At 41.9% G+C, this 25,020-nt stretch overlaps 1 protein-coding gene across 2 annotated transcripts in view; it reads right to left on the bottom strand.

Moving 5' to 3' along the window:
• ITGB6 (integrin subunit beta 6) overlaps window positions 1-25,020 on the bottom strand; it is a 222,128-nt gene that overhangs the window by 81,287 nt on the left and 115,821 nt on the right. For both annotated transcript variants that reach the window (XM_073634069.1, XM_073634070.1), the window contains 4 exons: window positions 16,422-16,626; window positions 10,272-10,518; window positions 6,464-6,626; window positions 3,612-3,773 (listed from right to left, as the gene is read on the bottom strand). In XM_073634069.1, the coding sequence (XP_073490170.1) occupies window positions 3,612-3,773; window positions 6,464-6,626; window positions 10,272-10,518; window positions 16,422-16,626 (777 nt within the window). The remainder of the gene's footprint in view (window positions 1-3,611; window positions 3,774-6,463; window positions 6,627-10,271; window positions 10,519-16,421; window positions 16,627-25,020) is intronic.

The raw sequence follows: 25,020 nt of genomic DNA, 5'->3' as shown, positions 1-25,020 counted from the left end.
TTTCAGATAAGAAAGTACTAAAAGGGTTTTCTGATACATCAATGCTGATTTTATTATTAGCTTCAATAATGGAATGAATAACATCATAACTATCTCACTTTTAATATATTCTTTAATTAGTATGTTAATCAACAAATTATTAAAGCAACAGTTTGCAATTAAGCAACTTAGACTCTCGATAAAAGCTAACATATGGCCTCTTACAAAATTAGACAATGTAATTTAGCCCTCTATTTTGTCTGAACATAAATAAAGCAAAATCCTGCACGTACTTTCCTGATCTGACATTTATTAGTGCAGATATAAGAAACTCATGTAGAAGGTTCAGCAAAGCCAGTACCAACTACCATTTCATGTGCTACAGCAAGCTTCCTCAAGGTTGTGGGTTTGCTAAATCTCAAGACTTTGATACTTTTGTAATATCTGAGTTTGACATGACAGCAGTCACTGTATATTATATATTGCATAAAATACTTAGGCCCCTTTATTTTTAGCGCTGTTTTACCGTCGCTTTTGCGGCTGTATTAGGCCGCTAGCGGTGCGGTTTTAACCCCCGCTGGCGGCCGAAAAAGGGTTAAACCCGCTCGTTCAGTGCGGCTATAGCCGCGGTATTACCGCGGTATAGCCATGCTGTCCCATTGATTTAAAAAAAAAGACCGCTCCTTCACCGCTCCAAAGATGCGGCTCGCAGGACTTTTTTTACCGTCCTGCCAGCGCACCGCTTCAGTGTGAAAGCCCTCGGGCTTTCACACTGAACAAACAGCGGAGGCTGTTTAGGGGCGGTTTGCATGCAGTATTTTTAGCGCAATAACGCCTGCAAACCACCCCAGTGTGAAAGGGGCCTTAATGGCTTTAGCAAATGCAAGAACTACCTGGACAAGGTAGCTCCTCCAAACAGTACAGCTTTTTCAAAGGAGGTCTGAAAATCACCCACAACCACTTTACACATTTAGGCAGGGGAGAGTTGCCACCTTTTCTAAAAAAAAAAAAATACCATACCATCCTACAATTTCCTTCCTTCTAAAAACACTGTAAGTCCCATTCTTACAGACACATATTTAATCATGCAAAAACTGTTGCAGCTTTGCATAGAAACCAATCATCTTCCAGGTTTTATTGTCAAAGCTTAATTAAGCAAGTTAGAAGTTGATTGGCTACCATGCACAGCTGCACCAGATATTGCACTTTCCATTTTTCGTAAATCAACCCCATTTTGTCTGACTGAAACCTTTGAATGAGGGATAAGTAACTGCTCTGACTTATGCACATACTGTGACTAAATCTAACCTTGAGCTACAGAGCTCTATAAACAACAGGTTTTGATGAATCCAAGGAGCAAAGGAAACAGAGGAAAACACGTGGAGCCTAAGGCTAAGACACCACCTGCTGGCTGGATAGCAGACAACATAATATTTACAGTGCATCCGGAAAGTATTCACAGCACTTCACTTTTTCCACATTTTGTTATGTTACAGCCTTATTCCAAGATGGATTCAATTCATTATTTTCCTCAAAATTCTACAAACAATACCCCATAATGTCAACATGAAAGTAGTCTGTTTGAAATCTTTGCAAATTTATTAAAAATACAAAAACGTAAAAATCACGTGTACAGTTGTGCTCATACGTTTACATACCCTGGCAGAATTTATGATTTCTTGGCCATTTTTCAGAGCATATGAATGATAACACAAAAACTTTTCTTGAGGCTGTAATTGGTGCCAAAGGTGCTTCAACAAAGTATTGAGCAAAGGCTGTGAATACTTATGTACAAGGGAAGTTACTGGCGCACAGAATTTAGGGTATATGATAAAGCCAGCACTCTATATACACATGCTGGTAGGTTAATCGGCTTTTGTCCAAAATTGGCCTTAGTATATGAGTGGGGACCTTGAATTGAGGGTAGGGACTGATGTGAGTGTGCGATGTACAGGGTTAGGGATAATTGTAGACACGCACCCACACTCACTTGGGTTGAACTGGATGGACTGGTGTCTTTATTCAACCTTACTAACTATGTAACTATGTATATATAAAAAAAATACCAATGTTCAGGATGATAATGGTGAATCTATAGAATGTCAATAGTCCATGGTAGTTGGTGGTACAATAGGGAATTCACAGGACCACCTGCGGCTGCTATCCACCTGTGGCTGGCTCTGTGTAGGCCAAAGGAAAAAAGCAAAGAGGGAAGGAAGCGCCAGCTAAGTGTAATATCCCAGTAAAACATTTTTAATGAAGACAGATTAAAAACACTCACAAGATTAAAATGTAAAAAGACTCATCTGGTCACACTAGGTGTGGATGTGAATCCTCCTGATCCCATCCTGCAGGACCGCTATACTCTGTTGGGCATGGAGATGGCTGGCTCGGGAGCCTGGAGGAGCCCCTGGAAGCACGGCGGAAGTGACGGTACCGGAAGGAAAGGAGGTACCAGGTGAGGTGGTACCCAGCAGCTGGAACAGATTACAGCGGTCCTGCAGGACATGATCAGGAGGATTCACATCCACACCTTGTGAGTGTTTTTAATCTGTCTTCATTAAAAACATTTTACTGGGAAACTACACTTAGCTGGCACTTCCTCCCCTCTCTAAATACTTATGTACAGTAGATGTGATCTTTTTTCGCCTTTTATTTTTAATAAATTTGCAAAGATTTTAATACAAACTTTTTTCACATTGTCATTATGGGGTATTGTTGGTCCAATTTTGAGAAAAAGAATGAATTTAACCCATTTTGGAATAAGGCTGTAACATAACAAAATGTGGAAAAAGTGAAGCGCTGTGAATACTTTCCGGATGCACTGTAAATAATAAATTATAATAACATTTATATGTAACAGTTCATATTTACCTAACTAAACTATTTATTTTTAACCCTGACCATAATAACTAAACAAAATACATGAAAACCACCATACTTTCAGTTTAAATTAAACAATGTTTTTTTTTTTTAATTGGGCAGCCTATGGCTGAGACATTGTGGCTGATTGTGCGGTTTTAATAGTAACTTATATAATGACATTGACTGGCCAGCTTTGCCCCTCTCCCCATATGTGTTACTGATAGGACAGTTAAAGGGGTTGTAAAGGTAAAAATTTTTTCACCTTAATGCATTCTATGCATTAAGGTGAAAAAACTTCTGACAGAACCGCCGCCCCCAGCCCCCCCGTTTTACTTACCTGACGCCTCGAAAGTCAGCTTCGCGTTCCCGACATCTGTTCCTCCGCTCACCCTGGCCGCTGATTGGCTGCAGTGGATGGATTGAAAGCAGCGCAGCCATTGGCTCGCGCTGCTGTCAATCACATCCGATGACGCGGCGCGCCGGGGGGCGGGGCCGAGTGATACAGCGAGCGGCTATAGCCGCCGGCTGTATCACGGGAGCGCGCCCGCAAGCACTCACCACCGTGCGAGGGAGCTCGCATTAAGGTGGTGAATGCTTGCGGGGAGGAGCTGAAACAGCCGCCGAGGGACCCCAGAAGACGAGGTTCGGGGCCACTCTGTGCAGAACGAGCTGCACAGTGAAGGTAAGTATAACATGTTTGTTATTTTAAAAAAAAAAAAAAAACACCTTTACAAACGCTTTAAGTATACAAACAAAATGACATATACCTGGACAGTTGACATGTAGTATTCATTATTGCTGTCTAGATGACACTGACAATCATTGGGTATCACAATACCAGCCAGTTTACTGTCCATACCATAGTGGGAATCAGCATCTGCCACAAACACCAGCAAATGCATCGATCTGTTCCTCCATCCAATCCTGTCCTGAATTTCAAATAATTGATATTAAAACAGTTCTGTTTGAATAATATGACAATATAAACAACAGCCTCATAACAACTCAAAAACAAAATACATTTTGAAATGTTACCAAAAAAGTAAAAATGCCCCATAGTACTTTCAACCCCGTATGCAAATTTTTATTTGACAGGCAACACTACTCCGCCTGTTCCTTCCTTTAAAGAGTTTTGTGCCATGTTGGGGTGGTATTGTATATTTCCTCTACATTTCTCTGTTTGCAACAAAGAGGAATAGACAAGGCCTTCCCAGCTTGAGTGTGGCTTTGGGCCTGGGAGAGATGACTAAGGCTCAAGTGAATTGTAAATACAATTAGGTAACCTTTATTTTTTTGGATAGACAGAGGAGGGTTGTTACTTTATGGGTCTCCTTTGGGGTGATTTCAGTTTTCATCCTGAGACCACTGCCTTTTCCTGAGATATCAAGTTTGAGTAGAAGACAGCACTGGACTAGTGCTGCTCGCTGCTGTCTAGAGGCAAGTTACTTTGTGGCAGGTGTAAAAAAAAAAAAGGGAATTACTTCCAATGGGTTGTATCCCAATTGTAGGCAGTAAGTGATAGACTCCGTTGGGGTCTAGGACTGCTACCTTTCTGATACTGACAATGGAGGCCTTACCACAGTGAACACTTTGGGTGATTGGAGAGGAGCACCCGGTGTTCAAAAAGAGAAAGGTCTCACGTGATGAATTTTATAGTTTGTTTTTGGAGATAAAAGTAAACAAGTAGAGCCAACACGTTTTGGGGGAATTGTCTCCCCCTTCTTCAGGGCTAGTATATAGAGAAAAAGATACATAGTAAAAACCCATAGCTAGGCCATAGGATACATACAAAATGCAAAAAAGAAAAAACATCTGTGTAGTTGAAAATAATTTAAAGATAAATTAAAACACGAATCAAAACAATACTTAAAATTGATGGAAAAGTGTTTCTGTTTGCTTATGGGCTCTAAAAGAGAATGTGGTCAGTGGTCACATCTGTAAAAGAGAGATTAAATAAATAGGGCTATGAGACTGACTTGTATTTCTGGAAGAGTGGTTTGCCTGAGATAGGCTTTAAGCATGGGCGTAGCATAAGGGGTTGCAGGGGTCACAATCGCAACCCTGCCCCTAGCTCCAGGGGGCCCCTGCAGCCTCCCTGCCATATTATCATATCGTCAACAAGTCCAGCTCTGATCTGCCCTAGGGCCCCACAGCCATGCTCCAGCACTCGGCTTCCACTTTGCCTTCCACAGGCCACACCCCTCTGTTCTCATTGGCTGGGAAGAAGCTGTGAGCCATTTTAGCCCAGGATGGGGAAATGTCTGGCAACATGGAATGGTAACCAAGCTCAGTGAGTTAAGAAGAGGAGAGTGCCGTCTTGTATCCATGATACGACCAATGTCACTGGTGAGGTAAGACACCGCTCAGTGTCTCCTAGTCACCAGCTGGGTTTCTCCTGTACCCCCCACACCCGGAGATGTCCGCTTACCCCACTTCCCTGACAACTGGGGAAAAGACACACATCTCTGGTAAGTTACCTTCCCCCAACATCTGCCAACACTGACAGAGAAACCTTCAGAAAATGCTAAACCAAATCCCTTAACACCTCCCGAGGGGCCCCTGAGGGTCCGCAGGTTCCGGGTTTTGTGTCACAAGGCTTTGCCCCCCTATATCTAAGTTGCGCCCCCCCCAAAGCCCCCTGACCACCCCCCCCGCCCTGGATGCTATGCCTGGCCGCTGAGCTCCTTTCCCATTACGGCACTCTATACTGCTCCTCCTCCGCAGGGCTGAAATCATGTTCCTTTACAACACAGCCAGTCAGCCACAATCTGCACAGGGTGTACCGCCCTACTGCAACTGCACTGCCATTCTGACCAGAGAATTTCACAGGTCTGGACGGCAACATAAAAGCCAGATACACCCTGTGAAGGCTGACAGACTGTGTGTAAAGGAATATGATTTCAGCTCTATGTAGCGTGGGGGGAGAAGCTGTATACAGTGCTGGGGTGGGAAAGTAGCTCTGCCAGGTGACCTGCCAGAGGGTCTATGTCCTCTAATTTTTAAGCGGTGATCCCTGTCCTCTGATGTAAGGAGTAACTCTGGGAACTCAAAACTCTTAAGTCACTTTGAGTATCTTGGTGTGCGGTGGGTGTATCAGCACGCACAGTGGAAGTGGGGGGGGGGGGGCTAGCTCAATTTTTGCATCAGAGCCCACATGCTTCAAGCTATGCCTCTGCTAAGGCTTTGTTACATGTCACTGGCAACCCAGGGAGTGTGTCAGTTATCAGTCCTGTATTTGGTTTCAATTTGGTTTCAACCTTCCCACCTCCTGAGTCTTCCAGCTGATGCTTTCATGTTATGGCCAGTCTCACTGGTCAATGGTGGGCTAGGAAAATGGGAGGGCGGTGGGGAAGCTAGACTTTCACAGGTCAAGTCAAGATTAATGTATAAATGCAACAGCCTAAATATTTACTGACTGGTTTGACTTTTGCTTGTGCATTTGTCATCAAATGCTTAGTCTGAATTTCTCTAGCTTGTAATAGTATTACGGTAATACGTCCTGTCACTCAGTTTAGAAATAGTGATCATTTGGCACACTGTCCTTTCATTAATGTTACTTCAAACCACATAATGACAGTTTCAACTCACAAAATGGAATTTACACAATAAAGAAACGTACTTTGCAGACAGTTGCTTGCATGATTGCATCAAATCCCCCCTCTGGAGTGTCGATATTTGCTGAAATTGTCTGTTTCTTCACAATGTCATTAAAATCTGTCGTATTATGGGTCAGGGACAAAACATGCTTGTATCCAAAGGTTGGTAAACAAACTGCATATGGACTGCAAAATAAGAATATCAATTAAATCCCTTGGATCTCTTGAAGGGAAAACAAACATTTTTATCGTCATCATTAATATTAATTTAATGTAGGAGGGATAAACAATTGGTCCAAGGGTAAACACAGGCATAGTACACTAGAGGACTGTATGACGTGGTGGGGTGTACAGCAATTTGTGAAAAAGTGATCTCACTGTGTTGTGGTTCAAAGGTTAGGGTGGTTGTGCATTCAGCTCTGACTGAAGGATGTAATTGATTTATTTTTATATGTTAACAAGGGTTGATGTTTAAGTAGATAAGAGAACTAACCAACCAAAATTTAATGTCAAGTAACCAATAAACCACTAATTTTGCAGCCAACACCTGGTGCCCAATTCAAATAACTAAAGTAATATTTTTATGTGCAGTCTTATGATCTGAGTCAGTCCTTGGGTTCTTATATTTCCTGGTTACATTTATAATATCTCTCTACCATGGGACTCTTGTGATGATGTTTGGTTGTCCCGTCACCATTGGTTGGAGGTGAAACCTGCAGGTTCAAGATTCTCGGTTCTATCAATTTTATAGGCAGATTATACACCATAATGCTTTGCATGGCCTTTAAACCATGGCCAGCAGGCTTAGAAGGCACAACAAGGGGGCTTTTGGTTGAGCCAGCCCCTCACTATAAAACGGGGGTGGTGGGGGGAGATGGCAGCCTAGAGCAGTCATAGAGGTTGGTTTACTAAGGCAAATGTGCTGTGTACTGCAAGTGCACTTGCTCTAGACCTGAGGGGAAGATCTGAAATGAGGGGAAGCTCTGCTCACTTCTATCATCCAATCATGTGCAAGCAAAAATGCTGCTTTTTTATTTTCCTTGCATGTTCCCCTCAGATCTACAGCGACTGCACTTGCAGTACACTTGTAGTGCACAATGGATTTGCCTTTAGTAAATCAACCCCATGGTGTCAGTGAGTTGGAAGCTATTACAGGGAAAATATAGGGAATGCTGACAAACTGCACAGGGAGGGATTAAGATCCATTAGGAAACTACTTTTGTTCTGATTCCTAGCTTTTTGGGGAATCAACCTTTTTGCTGCCCTCTTTTTGTTGTTTTTACTATTGAGGGCATTTTTGTCTTTCATTTGATTTTGATTTTGGTTGATTTGTTTTCTTTTTTTACTGCAAGGCTTTTTTTTCCATAGGCTGGTATTTTCATGGTTCTCATTTATTTTCGGGGTTTATTCTTTTTAATTTTACGTTAATAGGACATTTTTTTCAGGTCAACCTGCTTTTTTTAAAAGAGTTTCCATTAAAAAAAAAAAAAGGGGGGCATTGGTTTCAGGAGTGGTATTTGAGGGTTTTTATTTTTTTGGGTTGTTTTAAAATTTTATTTTATGTTTATTACTTATGTTTGTGGTGCTCAAATTAGAGTTCTCACTAGTTGCTGACAATCTGTTATTGAAGCTGCCTTTTATTCAGAGGACACAGCTACATTATTTGAAATATAAAAAAAAAAAGCTAAGTGCAAAAACAGTGTGCATCTAAACCACCTCAGGTTATATCCCTCACCTTCTCTGCATCCCCTATCTCCATAGATAAAAAATAACAAAAAATAAGTTTGGCATAACCCAGTTAGGCCTACTATCTCTAACATAAAGTGCCCTGCTGCTGGCCAATTTTACACTGTTGTATCCTCTGCAGTACCCTGATTTCTGTAAAGTCTCAGCTTGGGCTCTTTGTTTCTAGTAAATTTAGGTCTAACTATATGCATTTCTACTGCTGCTGGCCAGTTTTACACTGCTGTGTTATCTGCAGATCTAAATTGTACAATGATATTATATAGTTTATGGTGAGCTTTACAGACTTCTAGGGACACACTTCTGTTTTCAATACTACTGTCTGCATGTCACTACAGAGGTGGGTGGAGGGGGAGGACAGGTGCAGGGTGTGTGTTCATGAGGTTACCTGGTGAAGTACTTCCCGAAGCTTAACAATTTCCATGTCCTAAATCTACATACTAGGAAGTCATGAACTTTTGTATTTAACAAACAGGAGGCTGAGGTAATGCCTCACCCTAAAATACATGGAAAGCTTTTGCTTTTCTGCAACTGAAGTACATTAATAGTAAATTGCTACTATTACTACTATTGCTGGAATTTAGAAGAAAAAAAAGGTGAACTTAGCCTTTAACAACAATATTGACCCCTATAGAGGAACTCTCTACAAAAAGAAATTAAATCCCTTCTTAGTTATAGGAGCAGGTGTCTTCATAGATTACACCCAGCTGTGACATATCCTTTCCCAGAAACAGCATTCACCAGGACAGGAAATAGAGGGACATCTCTACTAAGAGAACAAAATATTACAGCGCACACATGCAAAAAAGACATTTACCTCCTGCAAGGCTATTTAAAACACCTGAACATTTTCAAAAAATATGGGGATTTGGTCACACCATATTGCTATATGGTGCTTAAGCCCACTTACTGCGACAAAGCACCATGTAGCAATATGTTGTGACCAAATCCCCATGTTTTTTGAAAATGTTCAGGTGTTTTAAATAGCCTTGCAGGATGTATATGTCTTTTTTGCATGTGTGCGCTGTAGTATTTTGTTCTGTTGTATGGTCTTATGGCTGCACCAGCTATAATGCATCTTTTAGGGTGTGCCCCCCCCCCAAATATCTTGTTTATCTATTGTATGGATTCTAACCAAATCCTTTTGGGCAGGAGCACACCACTCCCTCATCAGTGCCTCTCATTAGTGTCCACCTGTGTCATAGGTGGAGACCTTTAGTTCTCCCATATAGAGGAGTGTATGGCTCCCATGGTTCAGAGAAGCAGGATCTCCCACTCTATGGATAGTGTAGGACCCACTAATCATGGGGTACTTTGTCGCAGTAAGTGGGCTTAAGCACCAAATAGCAATATGGTGTGACCAAATCCCCATATTTTTTTTAAATGTTCAGGTGTTTTAAATAGCCTTGCAGGAGGTGAATGTCTTTTTTTCTTGTGTGCGCTGTAATATTTTGTTCTGTTTTATGGTCTTATGGCTGCACCAGCTTTAATGCATCTTTTAGGGTGTTCCCCCCCCCCCAAATATCTTGTTTATCTCTACTAAGAGGACAAAGACAGCAACTAAATCATTTATGATACAGATGTGAAGAGTTAGAACATCCATTGCACTTGAAATTCTTTCAACTTTCCCTTACTTCTTGTCCTGTTGACCGCTGTGTACGGCACAGTGAGAGGGACTTTACTTAAAAAGAACACAGACATCAACTATTGGCTGGAATCCCATTTTCAAAGATGAGAATCTGGTTTGCAGAAAAGGTGGAACCTTGTGGCACATACTGAAAACTAGGAACATTTCGAGACAGACATTTCTCGGGACCAAACTATGATATAGATGTTGCATATATACCAAAATTAATATGCTGTAAAACACTGTAATACAACTAATTGTATTCACATGTGAAAAAGTATGGGAATGTTAGTTCTGTGTCAAAGGAAAAAAAGTGATGTCATTTTGGCATCCAATATAATGTTCGAAAGTACCAATGCTGTCATTTTTCAGCAAGTCACAGATGAGTAATACGTTATACATTGGAGTGACTACAATTGATTCAAGGAAAGCTTCTGACTAAAAATGAGTAAGTTACTTACTGGCAAGGGTTTTCCATATCTTTCGGAATGGTTTTAATATACGGTGAAACTGGCTTCTCTACAAATGACCCGAAGCCAAGGCGAAAGTTGCTGGTTAGCTTGGACATCTCTTGTGACAGAGTGGACCCCAACACCCGAATGGTCCTCAGATCATCTTTCATGGAGGCTGACAGGTCCATTAAGTAATATAAATCTACGGGATAATCTTCACTTTGACGCACATGGACTTGAAATGTTACCTCTTTTGCTAATGAAAAAGCAGAATATAATAACTATTACATATAACACTAAACTCAACAATATCAGTGTTGCCATTCTATCAGATTGAAATGTACTGACACAACACCCAAAAATGTAATGGCACAGCCAAGTTTTTACTGGCATTTCTGAAAGTTACAAAATTACAGTTTTAAATGCAAATGTCAGTATTTAGGCTACAAACAAGCAATTAGCAATGTGATTTATCAAAGTAAAAAGGCAAAAAATAAATGTATAATTTTATTTTGGATATAGTAAGTAAGTAGCTCAGGGACAGGACTCATTGCGGCTCCGGCCAATTACACAGCCTAAGTGCGTGAACCCGGAAGGAAGACTGGGAGAAGATGGAAGCCCTCTCAGCAGTGACAGCGTGCCACTGGAGGGCTGCGTTTTAAGGTAAGTATTTCATGATGTGCTAATATGCGATGCATACTAGCACAGTATGCTATTATTTATTTTTTTAATTGCAGCAGTTTACTACCCCTTTAACCACATCCCGCCTGGCCTATAGCAAAATGACGGCTGGGCGGTGGTTTTATTGTTGTGACTGGGCGTCATATGATGTCCTTCACAGCATGCCGCTCGTGTGTGCCCCTGGGGGTGCGCAGCACGGCGATTGCTGGTACGGTCTGTCGCTGGGACACACCACATCTCCAAACACAGTAAAGAGCCTATGAGGTAGATGTGTCCAATCACAGGTGATCACAATGTACATAGGAAGTGTCGGTTATCGGCATTCCTCTATTCACGCTGACAGCACGAGAGTAGAGGAGAGCCGATAAATGGTTCTCCTGACAGGGGGGTCTGTGCTGATAATTAGTGCATTGATTATCAGTGCAGTCCTATCAGCGAAACCTGCCAGTGCCCACCAGTAATGCTCACCCGTGCCCACCAGTGATGCCAATCAGTGCCCATCAGTGATGCCAATCAGTGCCCATTAGTGCTGTCTTTCAGTGCCCATCAGTGCTGCCTATCAGTGCCGCCTATCGGTGCCCAACAGTACTGCCTATCAGTGCCGCATATTAGTGCCTCCTCATCAGTGCACATCAGTAAAAGAGAAAAGTTTACTTATCTACAAAATATTGTAACAGAAACTAAGTAAAACTTTATTTTATCCAAAATTTTGGTCTTTTTTCATTTGTTTAGCAAAAAATAAAAAACTCAGTGGTGATTGAATACCACCAAAAAGAAATCTCTACCTGTCTCCAAAAAAAAAGATAAAAACTTCATATGGGTACAGCGTTGCATGACCACGCAATTGTCATTCAAAGTGTGACAGCCCTGAAAGCTGAAAATTGGCCCGGGCAGGAAGGGGGTGAAAGTGCCCGATATAGTGGTGAAGGTGGGGAAGCCTCTCCGCTGTCAGAATACAATAGCTCTGTGGGAGGGATTCCCCCAATCACCTCCAATGTGTGGATGGGGGAATCGATTATTTTCTTTGGTTCAACCTGCTGATTGAATGAGAGAAAATACATCAGGATTGGCCTGCCTCACTAATCATGGGAATGTACCAAAAGCTGTAGGTCTAATCATCTTAATAGGGGGTCCGTGAGACCTGAAAACTGTTTTAAAGGTTCCTCTGTGTTAAAAAAAAAAAGGTTGAGAGACTGCTGTAGACTGAAGATAATCTACAGCCATGAGTCACACAGAAGCGAGCCAGTAGCACGGAGATTGGAGTAAAATACAATAAAATCTGATTACATTTTAGCTTGTTTGGCTTACATGTGGACAATTTTTCAGCGCTGGAAAAATGAGTAATACACACGCTGTTGGATTTGTGATGATTCTGTTAAAGGGCATGTACGGTATATCTGCCAGCTGCTTGTTTAAAGTGGCAGTTATCTCTCTCAATAAAGAGGACCTGAACTGTGGAAGATGCACCTGAAAAAGGCAGACATACGGCAAAGGACTAATCATGAGTATTGCCTATAGGCTCCCTCCAGCTGATTTTTTTTAAACATTGCTGAACTGCACCCAATTCAAAAAACCTGTACTTCTGGTGTTTTAATTTGAAATAATAATTTATATAAACCAGTCTGTATTAGTGTATATGGTTCTTAGAAGCAGATTGGATCAATTCAATACTGATATAAATGTGAATTTATTCTATGCAGTAATTTAAAGTGATACTAAAGGGTTTTTTTTTTTTTCAAATAACAAGCATGTCATACTTCCCTCCACTGTGCAGCTCATTTTGCACACAGTGGGGTCCCTCTGCAGCTCTCTCAGCTCCTACCTGAATCAGATAACCCACTGGGAGAAGCGCTCTCCCGGGGGGGGGGGGGGGTTACCTTGCAGGAGCGCTCCCGAGTCCAGCATTCAGCATCCATAGAGGCCGAATGCAGGACTCGGCCCCGCCCCCCGGTGGCCACGTCATTGGATTTGATTGACAGCAGCGAGAGCCAATGGCTGTGCTGCTATCAATCTATCCAATCAAGAGCCGAGAACCCCAGGCAGAGAGACGGCGTGTCCCAGTGGGACAAGTTTGAGGGTTCAAGTAAGTAAAACGGGGGGCTGGGGGGACGGTCACTGCCAGGTGTTTTTTCACCTTAATGCATATGAAATGCATTAAGGTGAAAAAACACGAACCTTTACAACCCCTTTAAAGCTGATCTCCAGCCTTACCTTCAGCCTTGCACAGTTGTACAGTCTCCTCTCCTGTACTGAATTTGCTTACTCTGAGGTCACTGCACACTGTGAGCTTCTCACAAACTGTATTAGAATTTGCAACAAGTCAGATTGAGTTTGTCACATTTCTTAGCTGGAGGACATACAGCATCCTCTAAGCCTTTCCTCCCCAACCTGACTCTTCTTGACCCACCCTTTCATTCATAGGATTTCAGGACTTTAACCACTTCAGCTCCAGAAGATTTATCCCCCTTCATGACCAGGCCATTTTTTGCGCTACGGCACTGTGTTACTTTAACTGACAATTGCGCGGTCGTGCAATGCTGTACCCCCAAAAAATTTAGTACCCTTTGTTCCCACAATTTTCTTTTGATGGTATTTGGTCACCTCTGCCGTTTTTATTTCTTGCGCTATAATCAAAAAAAGACCGACAATTTTGAAAAAAGACCAATTTGTTTTTTTTTTACTTTCTGCTAGAACACTTCAATTTCTTCATCAATTTAGGCCAATATGTATTCTGCTTCATATTTTTGGTAAAAAAAATCCAATACATGTATATTGATTGGTTTCCACAAAAGTTATAGCATCTACAAACTATGGGAGTTTTTTTTTTACTAGTACTGGCGGTTTTCAGCGACTTATAGCAGGACTGCAATATTGTGGCAGACAAATCGGACACTAACTGACACTTTTTGGGGTCCAGTGACACCAATACAGTCAACAGTGCTAAAAAATATGTATTGCTTTTACTAAGGGAAGGCATAGATCCGTGTCCCTGCTTTGCAGGAACACAGGATCAATGCCTTCCCCGCTGACAAAATGGCGATCTGCCTTGTTTACGTAGACAGATCGCTGTTCTGCCTGTGTACTGTACAATCGGTGGGTGTCAGCAGACATCGAGTCCGCAGTACCCGCTGCTGGGCACAGTGCGCACCCCAGACTAGAAAGTAAGTGTCAGATCACATACTAGGTACGTGATCTGGCGCAGAGCGGCCCCCTGCAGTATATCTACGGTGGGTGGTCGTGAAGCGGTTAAATCATGGGTTTCTTCCAGGTACTCCAGTTTCCTCCCACACCCCAAAGACATGCTGGCAGGAGCGTTGCTAAGTCTACAAAAGATCTGGGGCTAGAGCCCATAGCAGCGTAGTAAAGAAAGTCATACGCTTGGGCGGGCATACACATGTATATACAGTAATATACATGTGGGTGTATATATATCCCCAGAGAGCCCCCCGCTTACATCAGAGTCCCCAGAGAGCCCCCCCTTACATCACCTTACATCAGGGTCCCCAGAGAGCCTCCTCCTTACATCAGAGTCCTCAGAGAGCCTCCCCCTTCCATCAGGGTACCCAGAGGGCCCCCCCACTTACATCAGGGTTCCCAGAGAGGCCCCCTTACATTAGGGTCCCCAGAGAGCCTCCCCCTTAAATCTGGGTCCTCAGTGAGCCTAGGCCTTAAAATCAGGGTCCCCAGAGAGCCTCTCCCTTACATCAGGGTCCCCAGAGAGCCCCCCCACTTACATAAGGGTCCCCAGAGAGCCTCCCCTCCCCTTGGGGACCCCTGCAGAGACTCGGGGCTATTGGCTTCAGATTCGGGGCTATAGCCCCAAAAGCCACCCCCTAGCAACGCCCCTGCATGCTGGTAAATTAAAAGAGTTGTAAAGGCAGACGTTTTTTTTATCTTAATGCATTCTATGCATTAAGATAAAAAGCCTTCTGTGTGTAGCAACCTCCCCAGCACCTATTAATACTTATCTTAGTAAATAGTGAAAGTGCAGCTAGCAGCTCACCTCATGACGTGGACCCCTGACTTAACAGATGGGTCAAATGCTGCTTCCCTTATAGGGTCAAACACCAGGAGTCTTTATCGATCTTTGATATCTCACAGAGCCGGATAATCAAGCAGGCAGCACTGACATATGTCAGACCAATCCAATTGTCCTCAATATGGGAGCCGGAATTTGAATCTGAGAATATTTTGTTTGAATATCACTATTGTCAGGAATAATCCCAGTCCCCTGATCGATAAAGACTCCTGATGTTTGACCCTCTAATGGAAGGCACATTTGACCCATCTGTTAAGTCAGGGGTCCACGTCATACGGTGAGCTGCTAGCTCTATCCGTGGTGGAAGCTTTGCACAATGTCACCAGCTTGACCTTTGACCCCCGGGTGAACACTCTTTGGGAATCTGTTTATGGACTCTATTTGAACATTTAATATTCACTTGCTGCACTTTTACTATTTATTTTTCTAGCTGGGATTTGATTTGTTGACCTTCAGTGTTCAGCTGCTTAATTGATTTGCGCTGATTGATTTTTTTCATTAATACTTATCTGAACCATATATCTGTTCAGCGATGTCCACGGGTCCCTCGGCTGTCCGGGACTCTCCTCCTAATTGGCTGAGACACAGCAGCGGCGCCATTGGCTCCCGTGGCTGTCAGTCAAAGTCAGTTAGCCAATCAGGAGAGGGGGGGCGGGGCTGAACAGCAGCTTCGTGTCTGAATGGACACACAGAACTGCAGCTCGGCCCAGGTGACCCCACAGCAAGGGTGACCCCGTAGCAAGCTGCAAACAGGAGGGAGGGGCCAGGAGCAGCGAAGAGGCACCGGAGAAGAGGAGGATCCGGGCTGCTCTGTGCAAAACCAACTGCACAGAGCAGGTAAGTATAACATGTTTGTTATGTAAAAAAAACAAAAAAAACAAGACTTTACAATAACTTTAATTGGCTCCTGTCTGGATTGGCCCTAGTATGTGTATGTATGAATGTCAGTTAGGGACCTTAGATTGTAAGCTCCTTGAGAGCAGGGATTGATGTGAATGTACAATATACTGCATATGTGTAAAGAGCTGCATAAATTGACGGTGCTATATAAGTACCTGTAATAAATAAATACACGATGGCTCAGCATCAAAAACGGATGTTACTTAAGACAGTCTGCATGCAAATGCAGTTTGTCGCACAACACCTACACTTCCAGACTGAGGTCCACCCATCAAGGTATTTTGACATTTGCTGAGGGCTTTTAGTACTAAAGCAAGGTGATGTTTTTTAAAGGTAGCTTTTTACAAACCCCTGCCAGCCCCTTTCACAGCCATGATCTGCCTGCACTGCACGGAGAAGCACAGAGATCCAGGAATGACAAGATAAGGCATATATGGAAAATGAAACATTTAAAAATGTTATTAGCATGTTCATAAAAGTGAAAGGAGGAACCAGGGAAGGCAAAACATAAGCAGATTAAACTTCAGCTGAACGCTTACCTGGCCTCAGTTTTAGCACTAGCTTCTGTGGGGTTATCTGTGTAACATCTAAACTGTTTGCCTGGGCTCCTTCACTAAGTGGCTTACTCCTGTGTATTTCTACTTTAGATTCAGGGAATTCAATGTGGCTTAGTAGACAACCCTTTGACAAGAGAACCGCGGGAGTATCACATCGTGCAGCAACACCTGAATAATCTGTAAAGTTCTAAAAAAAATAAAAAATAAAACCGGTACATTATATGGCACATAATTATATTAAGCACATATATCAGTTTCACAGACTAGTTGTGTGTTATTACACTTAGAACAATGCATTTGGCTTTATTAAATAATGACAGTGCTTCTAATCCCCTCGATCTCTTTATTGCTCATAGCAATAGGGAATCACACCCCGAGAAAAGTGATGTTCCTCCTGTGTTATAAAGAACAGATAGAATCCTCAGCTGTTGGTGGGCCTGCACATCACCAGGGCCCACACACTGATATTGATTCACTTTTCCATGCCTCTGTAAAGTCAGCTCTAGTTGTGCTGCATGATACAAATGGTGTCTTTTGTTTAGTTGGATGTAGGAAATGAACCTGAGAGTTTAGAAATGGCTCAGTGAATTCCTCCCACAGTTTTTTTCGCACTCTGGAGATTCATGAGAAGCCTAGATGAAAAGTTATCACTCCTCCGTGCTTTGATCTAGAGCAAGCGGCATGACTAACTTTAGTGATATACCTAACTGCATGGCTTACAAAAATACCAGGTGTCTGTTTGAAAAAAAAATTATATGGAACATGCAAGGATGCTTCTGAAAAATGATAACTGTAGAGATGAGGCAGAAGTTTCTCCACCACCCTCCCAACAGAGAACCTTTGTTACCTCCAATCACCCGTATGAGCGGGATCCAATGGGGATTTCACTTACATAATAGCAGGTTATTATGGGGTGAGAGTCCCCATACTCTTTTACATCACTGCACTAATAAGGAAATTCTATAGTTTCACCTTAGGATATAACCAAAGGTCACCAGTGATAGGTGTAGAACCCACACTCCAATGGCTTCCTGTGGGGAAGGGGTCCAGGGAATTGCTGTGCACCCTGAATAGACCCTGACATTTACTAGAAAAAAGCTCAATAAACTTCTTTACTGTTTCCCTTAAAGCTGAGCTTCAGGAAAAGATGACCCTTGCAGTGGGGCCCTCCCAGCACTTCAAGGATTAAATGATTGTTTCATCTAGGGCAGGGTTCTCCAATCCTTTGGAATATTGTAGCCACGTATTATATTTTAGAAGTATTTATGGGCCAAAAAAAATCTATTATTTTTTTAAATAAATGAGTTTCCCCTTACATTAGAGTCCCTTCTTAAATCAGGGTCCCCACTACAGTTCCTCTTAAATCAGGGTCCCCATCAGAATTCCCATTATTTCACAGTCCTCCATTGCATTAGGGTTCTCATCAGAGTTCCCCTTACATCAGGACAAAGCATATACCATAGGCAGTCTCTACTGACCGGAATCCTCAATCTGTGCACATTGAGGTTATACCACTGAAATTAGCCAGGGGCCAGAGAAAATCTTTGAGTGGGCCAGATTTGGCCTATGGACAATACTTTGGTGACGCCTGGTCTAGGGTAAACAGAAAAAGCAACTATACTTACCTTCCCTGGCAGTCAGCTCTCTTCTCCTCTATCTAGCGCTCTGGGTAGTGGACTGCCCCTGGGGATGCTAATGTACAATGCAGGACTGCTGGTCCTTCATTGCATGTGATGATGACAGAGTACCTGCAACCAACAGATCAGCATAGATAAGGGGTTTTGGTGAACCAAGTGTGCAGCTGGGAGGAAGTCTGAAGGACTAAGGAATGAGGTAGGTATGTTCTCCTCTAGACAAAATAAGCATTTGTCCTTTGCAGTATGGTGGAAGCTCCAATGCAAGGGTAATTGTTTTTCCCAGAGTTCAGTCTAAGAAAAGAACAGGACAGGAGACAGACATTCAAATATTTACATATTCCTAACAAGCAGTAAATAGGCTTTAAAACAAGCCCTCGTTGACAACTGCAGCTATAGGCACTGTTGAGCAATGTATCCTCAAAATAAAAAAGGGTAAAGTGGTTTAAGTTTGGTCTCAGCACTTTTCCTGGTCTCTCTTCCTGTACACCCTCAGTACTCTTTACATTAGAGACAAGAAGGCTGGCAGAGGGGAGCTGAGCTACAGAATGGAAGTTGAAGTAAAACTGAGAAGCTTCAGCTGAAAACTTTGAGAAAAAATTATTCCACAGTTTCTGCAACTTTGGAGGTCTTTGAGAGCTTGTTTTTTAAGCTTTGTCTTGCCAACCTAAGAAAACTTTCAGAATATTGATCAGGAACAAATTTTAAAAAGCATTATACAAAACTTTTAGCTACCTTCAAATAGTTTTCTTGATGCGCTTTTAGCACCTTTGACTCCACTCTGGCACCTTTGAACATTGACCCTAAGGGAAGTGCTAACTGTTCCAGCAAGCTGATTTAAGCAACAGCAGCCAGCATTCCCAATTGATGGTGTCATATAAAGGGGTTAGGGATAGGTTTCATGTCAGGGCATGGCTGTACACATTGTATTTATATTTATTTTGTGCTCTGAAAGCCCAATGCCAAATACTAGCATACTGATCTACTCAGTGCATAATCATACATGCACAGCAGGTAACAGCATCGATGTATTGCACCCCACAGACCCCCGGAGGCATGGTGGCGACCCCCAGGGACACAGTGGGCAGACATTCTATCTCAGATTTTTAGGTACGTGGGATAGTAACAGATGGGCACCAGTCACTTTAAGTACAACAAAAATGTTTAAGCTCTTACAGTGAAGTTCTCGGGAGAGAGGGGTAGGGGCTCAGGACACCCAAGACAAGCAGACTAGCGGACTCCTCCAAAAAACAGACAGCAGTTCAGAAAAGAGCCTTTAAGCAGTACCTAGTGTTCTGTATTTTCTTAGCAACAGCTGTCCATCCTGTTGCTTTCCCAAAGCTCTCAACAGTTTCTGCCTATGGAATAATCTCTGGTACTTAATATCAGATCCTCATCAGATCTTTCCATGTCCTATAGCAGGCCCAACTCACAGAGCCTTAAGCACATGGTTAGGCCTCAGGCTTCAGGATTAATCACACACCTGCTCCACGCACACCTACCCCAGGTCAGGGCCTGGGTGGAAGAGAGCGATCGCTTGGCCCAAAAATGTTTAAGCTCTTACAGAGAAATTGTCAGGGGAGAGGGGTAGGGGCTCAGGACACCCAAGACAAGCAGACTAGCGGACTCCTACAAAAATAGACAGCAGTTGAGAAAAGCGCCTTTAAGCTGTACCCAGTGTTCTGTACTTTCTTAGCAACTGCTGTCCATCTTGTTGCTTTCCCAGGCTCTCAACAGTTTCTGCCTATGGAGTAATCTCTGGTATTTCATATCAGGTCCTCATCAGATCATTCCATGTCCTATAGCAGGCCCAACTCACAGAGCCTTAAGCACATGGTTAGGCCTCAGGCTTCAGGCTTAATCACATACCTGCTCCACGTACACCTACCCCAGGTCAGGGCCTGGGTGGAAGAGAGCGATCGCTTAGCCTCCCCAAATATTTATAAACTCCCTCAGCATGCACCAGCACTAAGGAAACTCCCACTGCAAATATTTGTAAGCCAGTTTTACTGTAGCTCATCATACTAACACCAAAGGTAGCAGTGACATCTGCTGGAAAAAAGAAGGAAATACAGTTACACTGGATTTAGGGATAATCCAAATGATCAAAAAAACTACAAGTCAGCTGGGTTACCCACCACCCAGCAAAGCTAAATTTAACCATTAGCCCCTATTTAAGACAGGCTGGCTAGACATGTTTATACAATCAATGTGAATTTAGTGCCATCTGTGTTGATTTTGATAATAAAGGAATGCCCTTGCTTTCACCCTGGTATCATATTTTCAGTTTATCCTTTGTGTGCAGCAGAATGCTAACTGGCACTGCGTTGAAAGGGTTGGATAACTCCTCCTTCAACTCAGCATTAAGGGTCTGATCAAGTCAAGCATGGAAATTTTGTATTTTAAGAAAAATGAGAGGCTCCCATCATGCCGCACCGAGCATGGTGGTCTCATCCCTATACATAGGAACAAAAGAAGTGTAATAACCCCCTTGATTGAGACTTTAAATAGACCACCCACTCAAAAAATACGAAAAAATGAAAACTTTAATGATACAAAGACATCTAAAATTCACAAGTGTAAAAGATACACGACATAAATTACATGGAATATCATAATAATGTTATACACATCTTGATATGAGAAAATGAATGCCCAGATGCCCGTCGCGTTTCCGGTATAAGTTGTTAAAATACCTTCATCAGGGGTCAAAGGTTCAGATAATATTTAGCATTCAAAAGTATTCCAGTGTAATGATTCCATGTGAGCAGGTACTAAGGGCCGAAGCGTCCCTATTTATATTATAACGTGCGCAGGTTAAAATGTTGTGTGTGTATGGCACAATCATAAGGTGCACATCAACATCGACATCTATTAAATGACAAATATTCATAGATTAAGCATCTGAGAAGGTGGGACGATCGGTTTGCTAAACCCAGTAATGGAAGCTAAATAGCCCAGGGATGAATATCCAAGTATCCCACCACAGATGAATCCTGTGGTTTTGGCTGTGCGCCGTGAGGCGTGTGATGCCTGGATGTGTGTCTGGCCAGCCCACACATCGCTATTTAGCCTCCATTACTGGGTTTAGCAAACCGGTCGCCCCACCTTCTCAGATGCTTAATCTATGAATATTTGCCATTTAATTGATGTGCACCTTATGATTGTGCCATACACACACACAACATTTTAACCTGCTCACATTTTAATATTAATAGGGACTCTTCGGTCCTTAGTACCTGCTCACATGGAATCATTACACCGGAATACTTTTGAATGCTAAATATTATCTGAACCCTTGACCCCTGATGAAGGTATTTGAACAACTTATACCGGAAACGCGTCGGGCATCTGGGCATTCATTTTCTCATATCAAGATGTGTATAACATTATTAAGATATTCCATGTAATTTATGTCGTGTATCTTTTACACTTGTGAATTTTAGATGTCTTTGTATCATTAAAGTTTTCATTTTTTCGTATTTTTTGAGTGGGTGGTCTATTTAAAGTCCCAATCAAGGGGGTTATTACACTTCTTTTGTTCTTTTGTATTTTAAGGGACTCAAGGACCTTGTTGACTGGCTCCAAGGATCACTCAGGCACTCATATTCCACATCTTTTGCCATGCCACAGTATGCTTGTTTAAGGTACGTAACAGAAACTAGACATTCGGGCAAATAGCATTTTTAGGAGACAAGCAATGACTGCTTCCATTCTCTTACAATAGTTGTACTTTAAAGTTAGCTTCACTGAAACTGATGTTGAGTTGAAGCATGGCCAGCTCAATGATGTCATCATCTCATGGCTTTGACAACAGCGTCATGGCACCAGGACCTACAGATATACTCCAAGTTCATGCAATATTGCATTTTTTACTTGGAAATTAATTATAATTGTAAGATTTATTATATCGTAACAGTATATATACATTTTTTGTTGCTATTTAACAAATAAAACTTGATTGGTTGTTATACTGTACAGTGGGGAAAATAATTATTTGATCCCCTGCAGATTTTGTATGTTTGCCCGCTTACAAAGGAATGAAAGGTCTATAAATTTTTATCATAGGTGTATTTTAAATGATAGAGACAGAATGTTAACCATTTGCAAATAATCGCTCCAACAGTTGATGATGCCCATTATGATGGTGAGGCCCATGATGGTGAGGTTTGAATAGAAGAAAGAGATTCTGTGGACAGGAGTATTTTATACACATAACGAGTTGTCTTTAGGAACACCTTTTTAAATTGACAGGACTAATCTGTGTACCACATGAGCACATACTGTAGCCAGTCTGTAGAAGCCAGAATTATTGTTGGTTGGTAGGGGATCAAATAATTATTTTACTCACTGAACTGCAATTAAATGTATAACATTTGTATCATGTGTTTTTTCTGGATTTTTGGTTGATATTCTATCTATATAATTTAAAATACACCTATGATAAAAACTATAGACCCTTCATTTCTTTGTAGGTAGACAAACTTATAAAATGATTATTTTCCCCAATGTAGACAACAGTTACACCTTTGCTCCAATTTTTGGAAATCAGCATTTTTGTTTATCTTTATTGGTTTTTGCAGACGCAGCCCTGTAGAGCGGACTGTTGTTTTAACACACACTGCATGTAGGAGCAGGAAGGAGTAACCGGATCATCGGCAATGATGTTTGACACTGGCACCCATTCAGGACCTCCTGCGTTTCACTAGAATACCAACCTGAACAATTAATCATTTACCCTCCAGAATGTTTGCAGGCAGCAAATTCCTTGTGCGATCTCATGAATCACTTACTAAAGAAGAACTCTGGTCTAAGCAAAAAAGCAGATTATTCATTAAAGCTGAACTCACAACCAAGAAATATGGCCTAAATACAAGAGACGTGTTTATTCTTACTTGAATCTTGGATTTCCTTGTGCATTTCCTCCAAATCTGTACAGTAATGCTGCATGCAGCAGCTCCTGTAATTTTCCCAGTGCAGGAGCTTCCTGTAATAAAGACTGCTCTCTTTACTTATACAGGGTGACTGGTCATGTCTCCGCCCCCTCCTGCAGCTTTCAGCAGGCAGCCTGAAGTGGGTGGTCCTGCTATGTCCTTCCCACAGATCTGCTCTGTTATTGGGGAGATTTCCCTTTACTTCCTGTCTCATAGCCAAAATGGAAAGGGAGAGGAAATCCCTCCCAGAGTAAGGGACATCCTTGGTAGTCACCAGGGTCGCTAGAACTAGTGTCCCTATTGGAAGATTTCCCATTTTTTCCTGTTCTGGAGACAACTCAAAAATTTGGTATTCAGTGTTAATGGTCACCAGGACAAAAAGAGAGGGCGAATCTCCCTAATGGGGACACAGACAGCAAAAAAAAAAAAAAAACTTAAAATGATACTAAACATAGAAGTGTTAATTGCCATAATTCATTCACGTAAATATATAGTGTATCACGCCACTGTATTTGTTTTTTGTTAATCCCATAAGTACCATATTCCTGCAGCGCTGTTGTGTGGTCAAATGATCTTTCCAGTTCTATGGCATCTGCAGGGAAATATCTTTGGGAGGAGCTTCTATTACTCTGCTAATGTATACTCTCTACAGTGTAAGTCTGTGTCTGGTCAGCCCCGATTGGTGCTATGCCAGTCATATGACAAGAAAAAAAAACAGTTTCAGAAGAGCAATTCAAATTAGATTATAAATATCAAATAACTGTTTTACTGCTCCCTATAATACTTTATTGAACACCAAATGTGTATTTTGTGTGCATTAATATGGTGTAAGCAGAGTCAGAGATGACCGACACTAGCAGGGTGGATAAAAATCAATGATTTAAAAAAAAAAAAAAAATCTGATTTTTCTTTATTTAAATCAGATCTTTTTTGATTAAAATCAATTTTTTGGATTTTTATTACATTTATTTTATTAAATTGTTTTTTGAGTAAAAATCTAATTAAAGATTTCTTTTTTTTTTTCAAAAGAATTTTATTGTTTATATATGTAAGGTTACATAAACCATTGAACATACACATTGAACAGAGCATTATGATCTATAACAGGGAGAACAGTCATTCATAAATTCAGTTACATTGCATCCCCATATGTTGAGGTGAACTATGTGTGCTTGAACAGATCTTTTGCATGTTTCAAGTTTAGATCTGTTGGGGTTGTGGATTTGTAAGGGTTTCCAAGTCCCATTTGTCTTGTCTAGTGAGTAAGCTGTGTTTAGAGGTGTGTCTGTCACGAGTCATGGTATGTGATTATGTATATGTATAACCCCCCAGGGGCTATTCGGGGATTTTCTCCACTTAGAAGGTTGTTTTGTGTAGCACTGGATGTGTTGATAGTGGAACAATAGCATTGTTCATTGGCATCCTGTTCAATTTGCTGATAGTAGGTTTATCGGGGGGGGGGGGGGGGGGGGGGGGGGGGGGAATAAACAGGGAGTAGGTGGGGGAAATTATAAGTTATAAATTCCTAAATGGGTTCTCTTAGGCATGGTGAAGGGGCTGGTGATCTGAGTGTATATGAATGTGGAGTGGATATAAAGAAGAAAGAATAAATTATATTATTCACTGCAGGCGGTTTCCATCTTCATTGTGGGCATTTGAAGCCCACAAGCATTTATTTCCTGGATGTGGTGAATGCTGTGCTCCCAGCATTCACCGCTCATTCCCGCACATGCTCAGTGGCATCCTGGGAAGCCTGAGACTAGCTCCCAGGAGTCTGGGAGAGGCTAGAAACACGCCTACTCCCACGGGAGGAGAACCAGGAAGTGCAAAGAAGAATAGAAAAATAAAAGGTAATTACGGCGATTTAAATTTTTTTAAACGGCATGTCAGCATCTAGGCAAGGAAAAGAATACATACAGATATTGTTCAAAATTTGGGTGGAACCCCGCTTTAAGTAGAGCATATTCTGAGGTCGTTTGGTAGTGCTTCCAACATGCCCATTTGACACCACAT

The sequence above is a fragment of the Aquarana catesbeiana genome, linkage group LG06 (genome assembly GCF_042186555.1).
Source record: "Aquarana catesbeiana isolate 2022-GZ linkage group LG06, ASM4218655v1, whole genome shotgun sequence".
In the NCBI taxonomy this organism is placed as follows: domain Eukaryota; kingdom Metazoa; phylum Chordata; class Amphibia; order Anura; family Ranidae; genus Aquarana; species Aquarana catesbeiana.
This window is presented reverse-complemented; position numbering and strand designations above follow the sequence as displayed.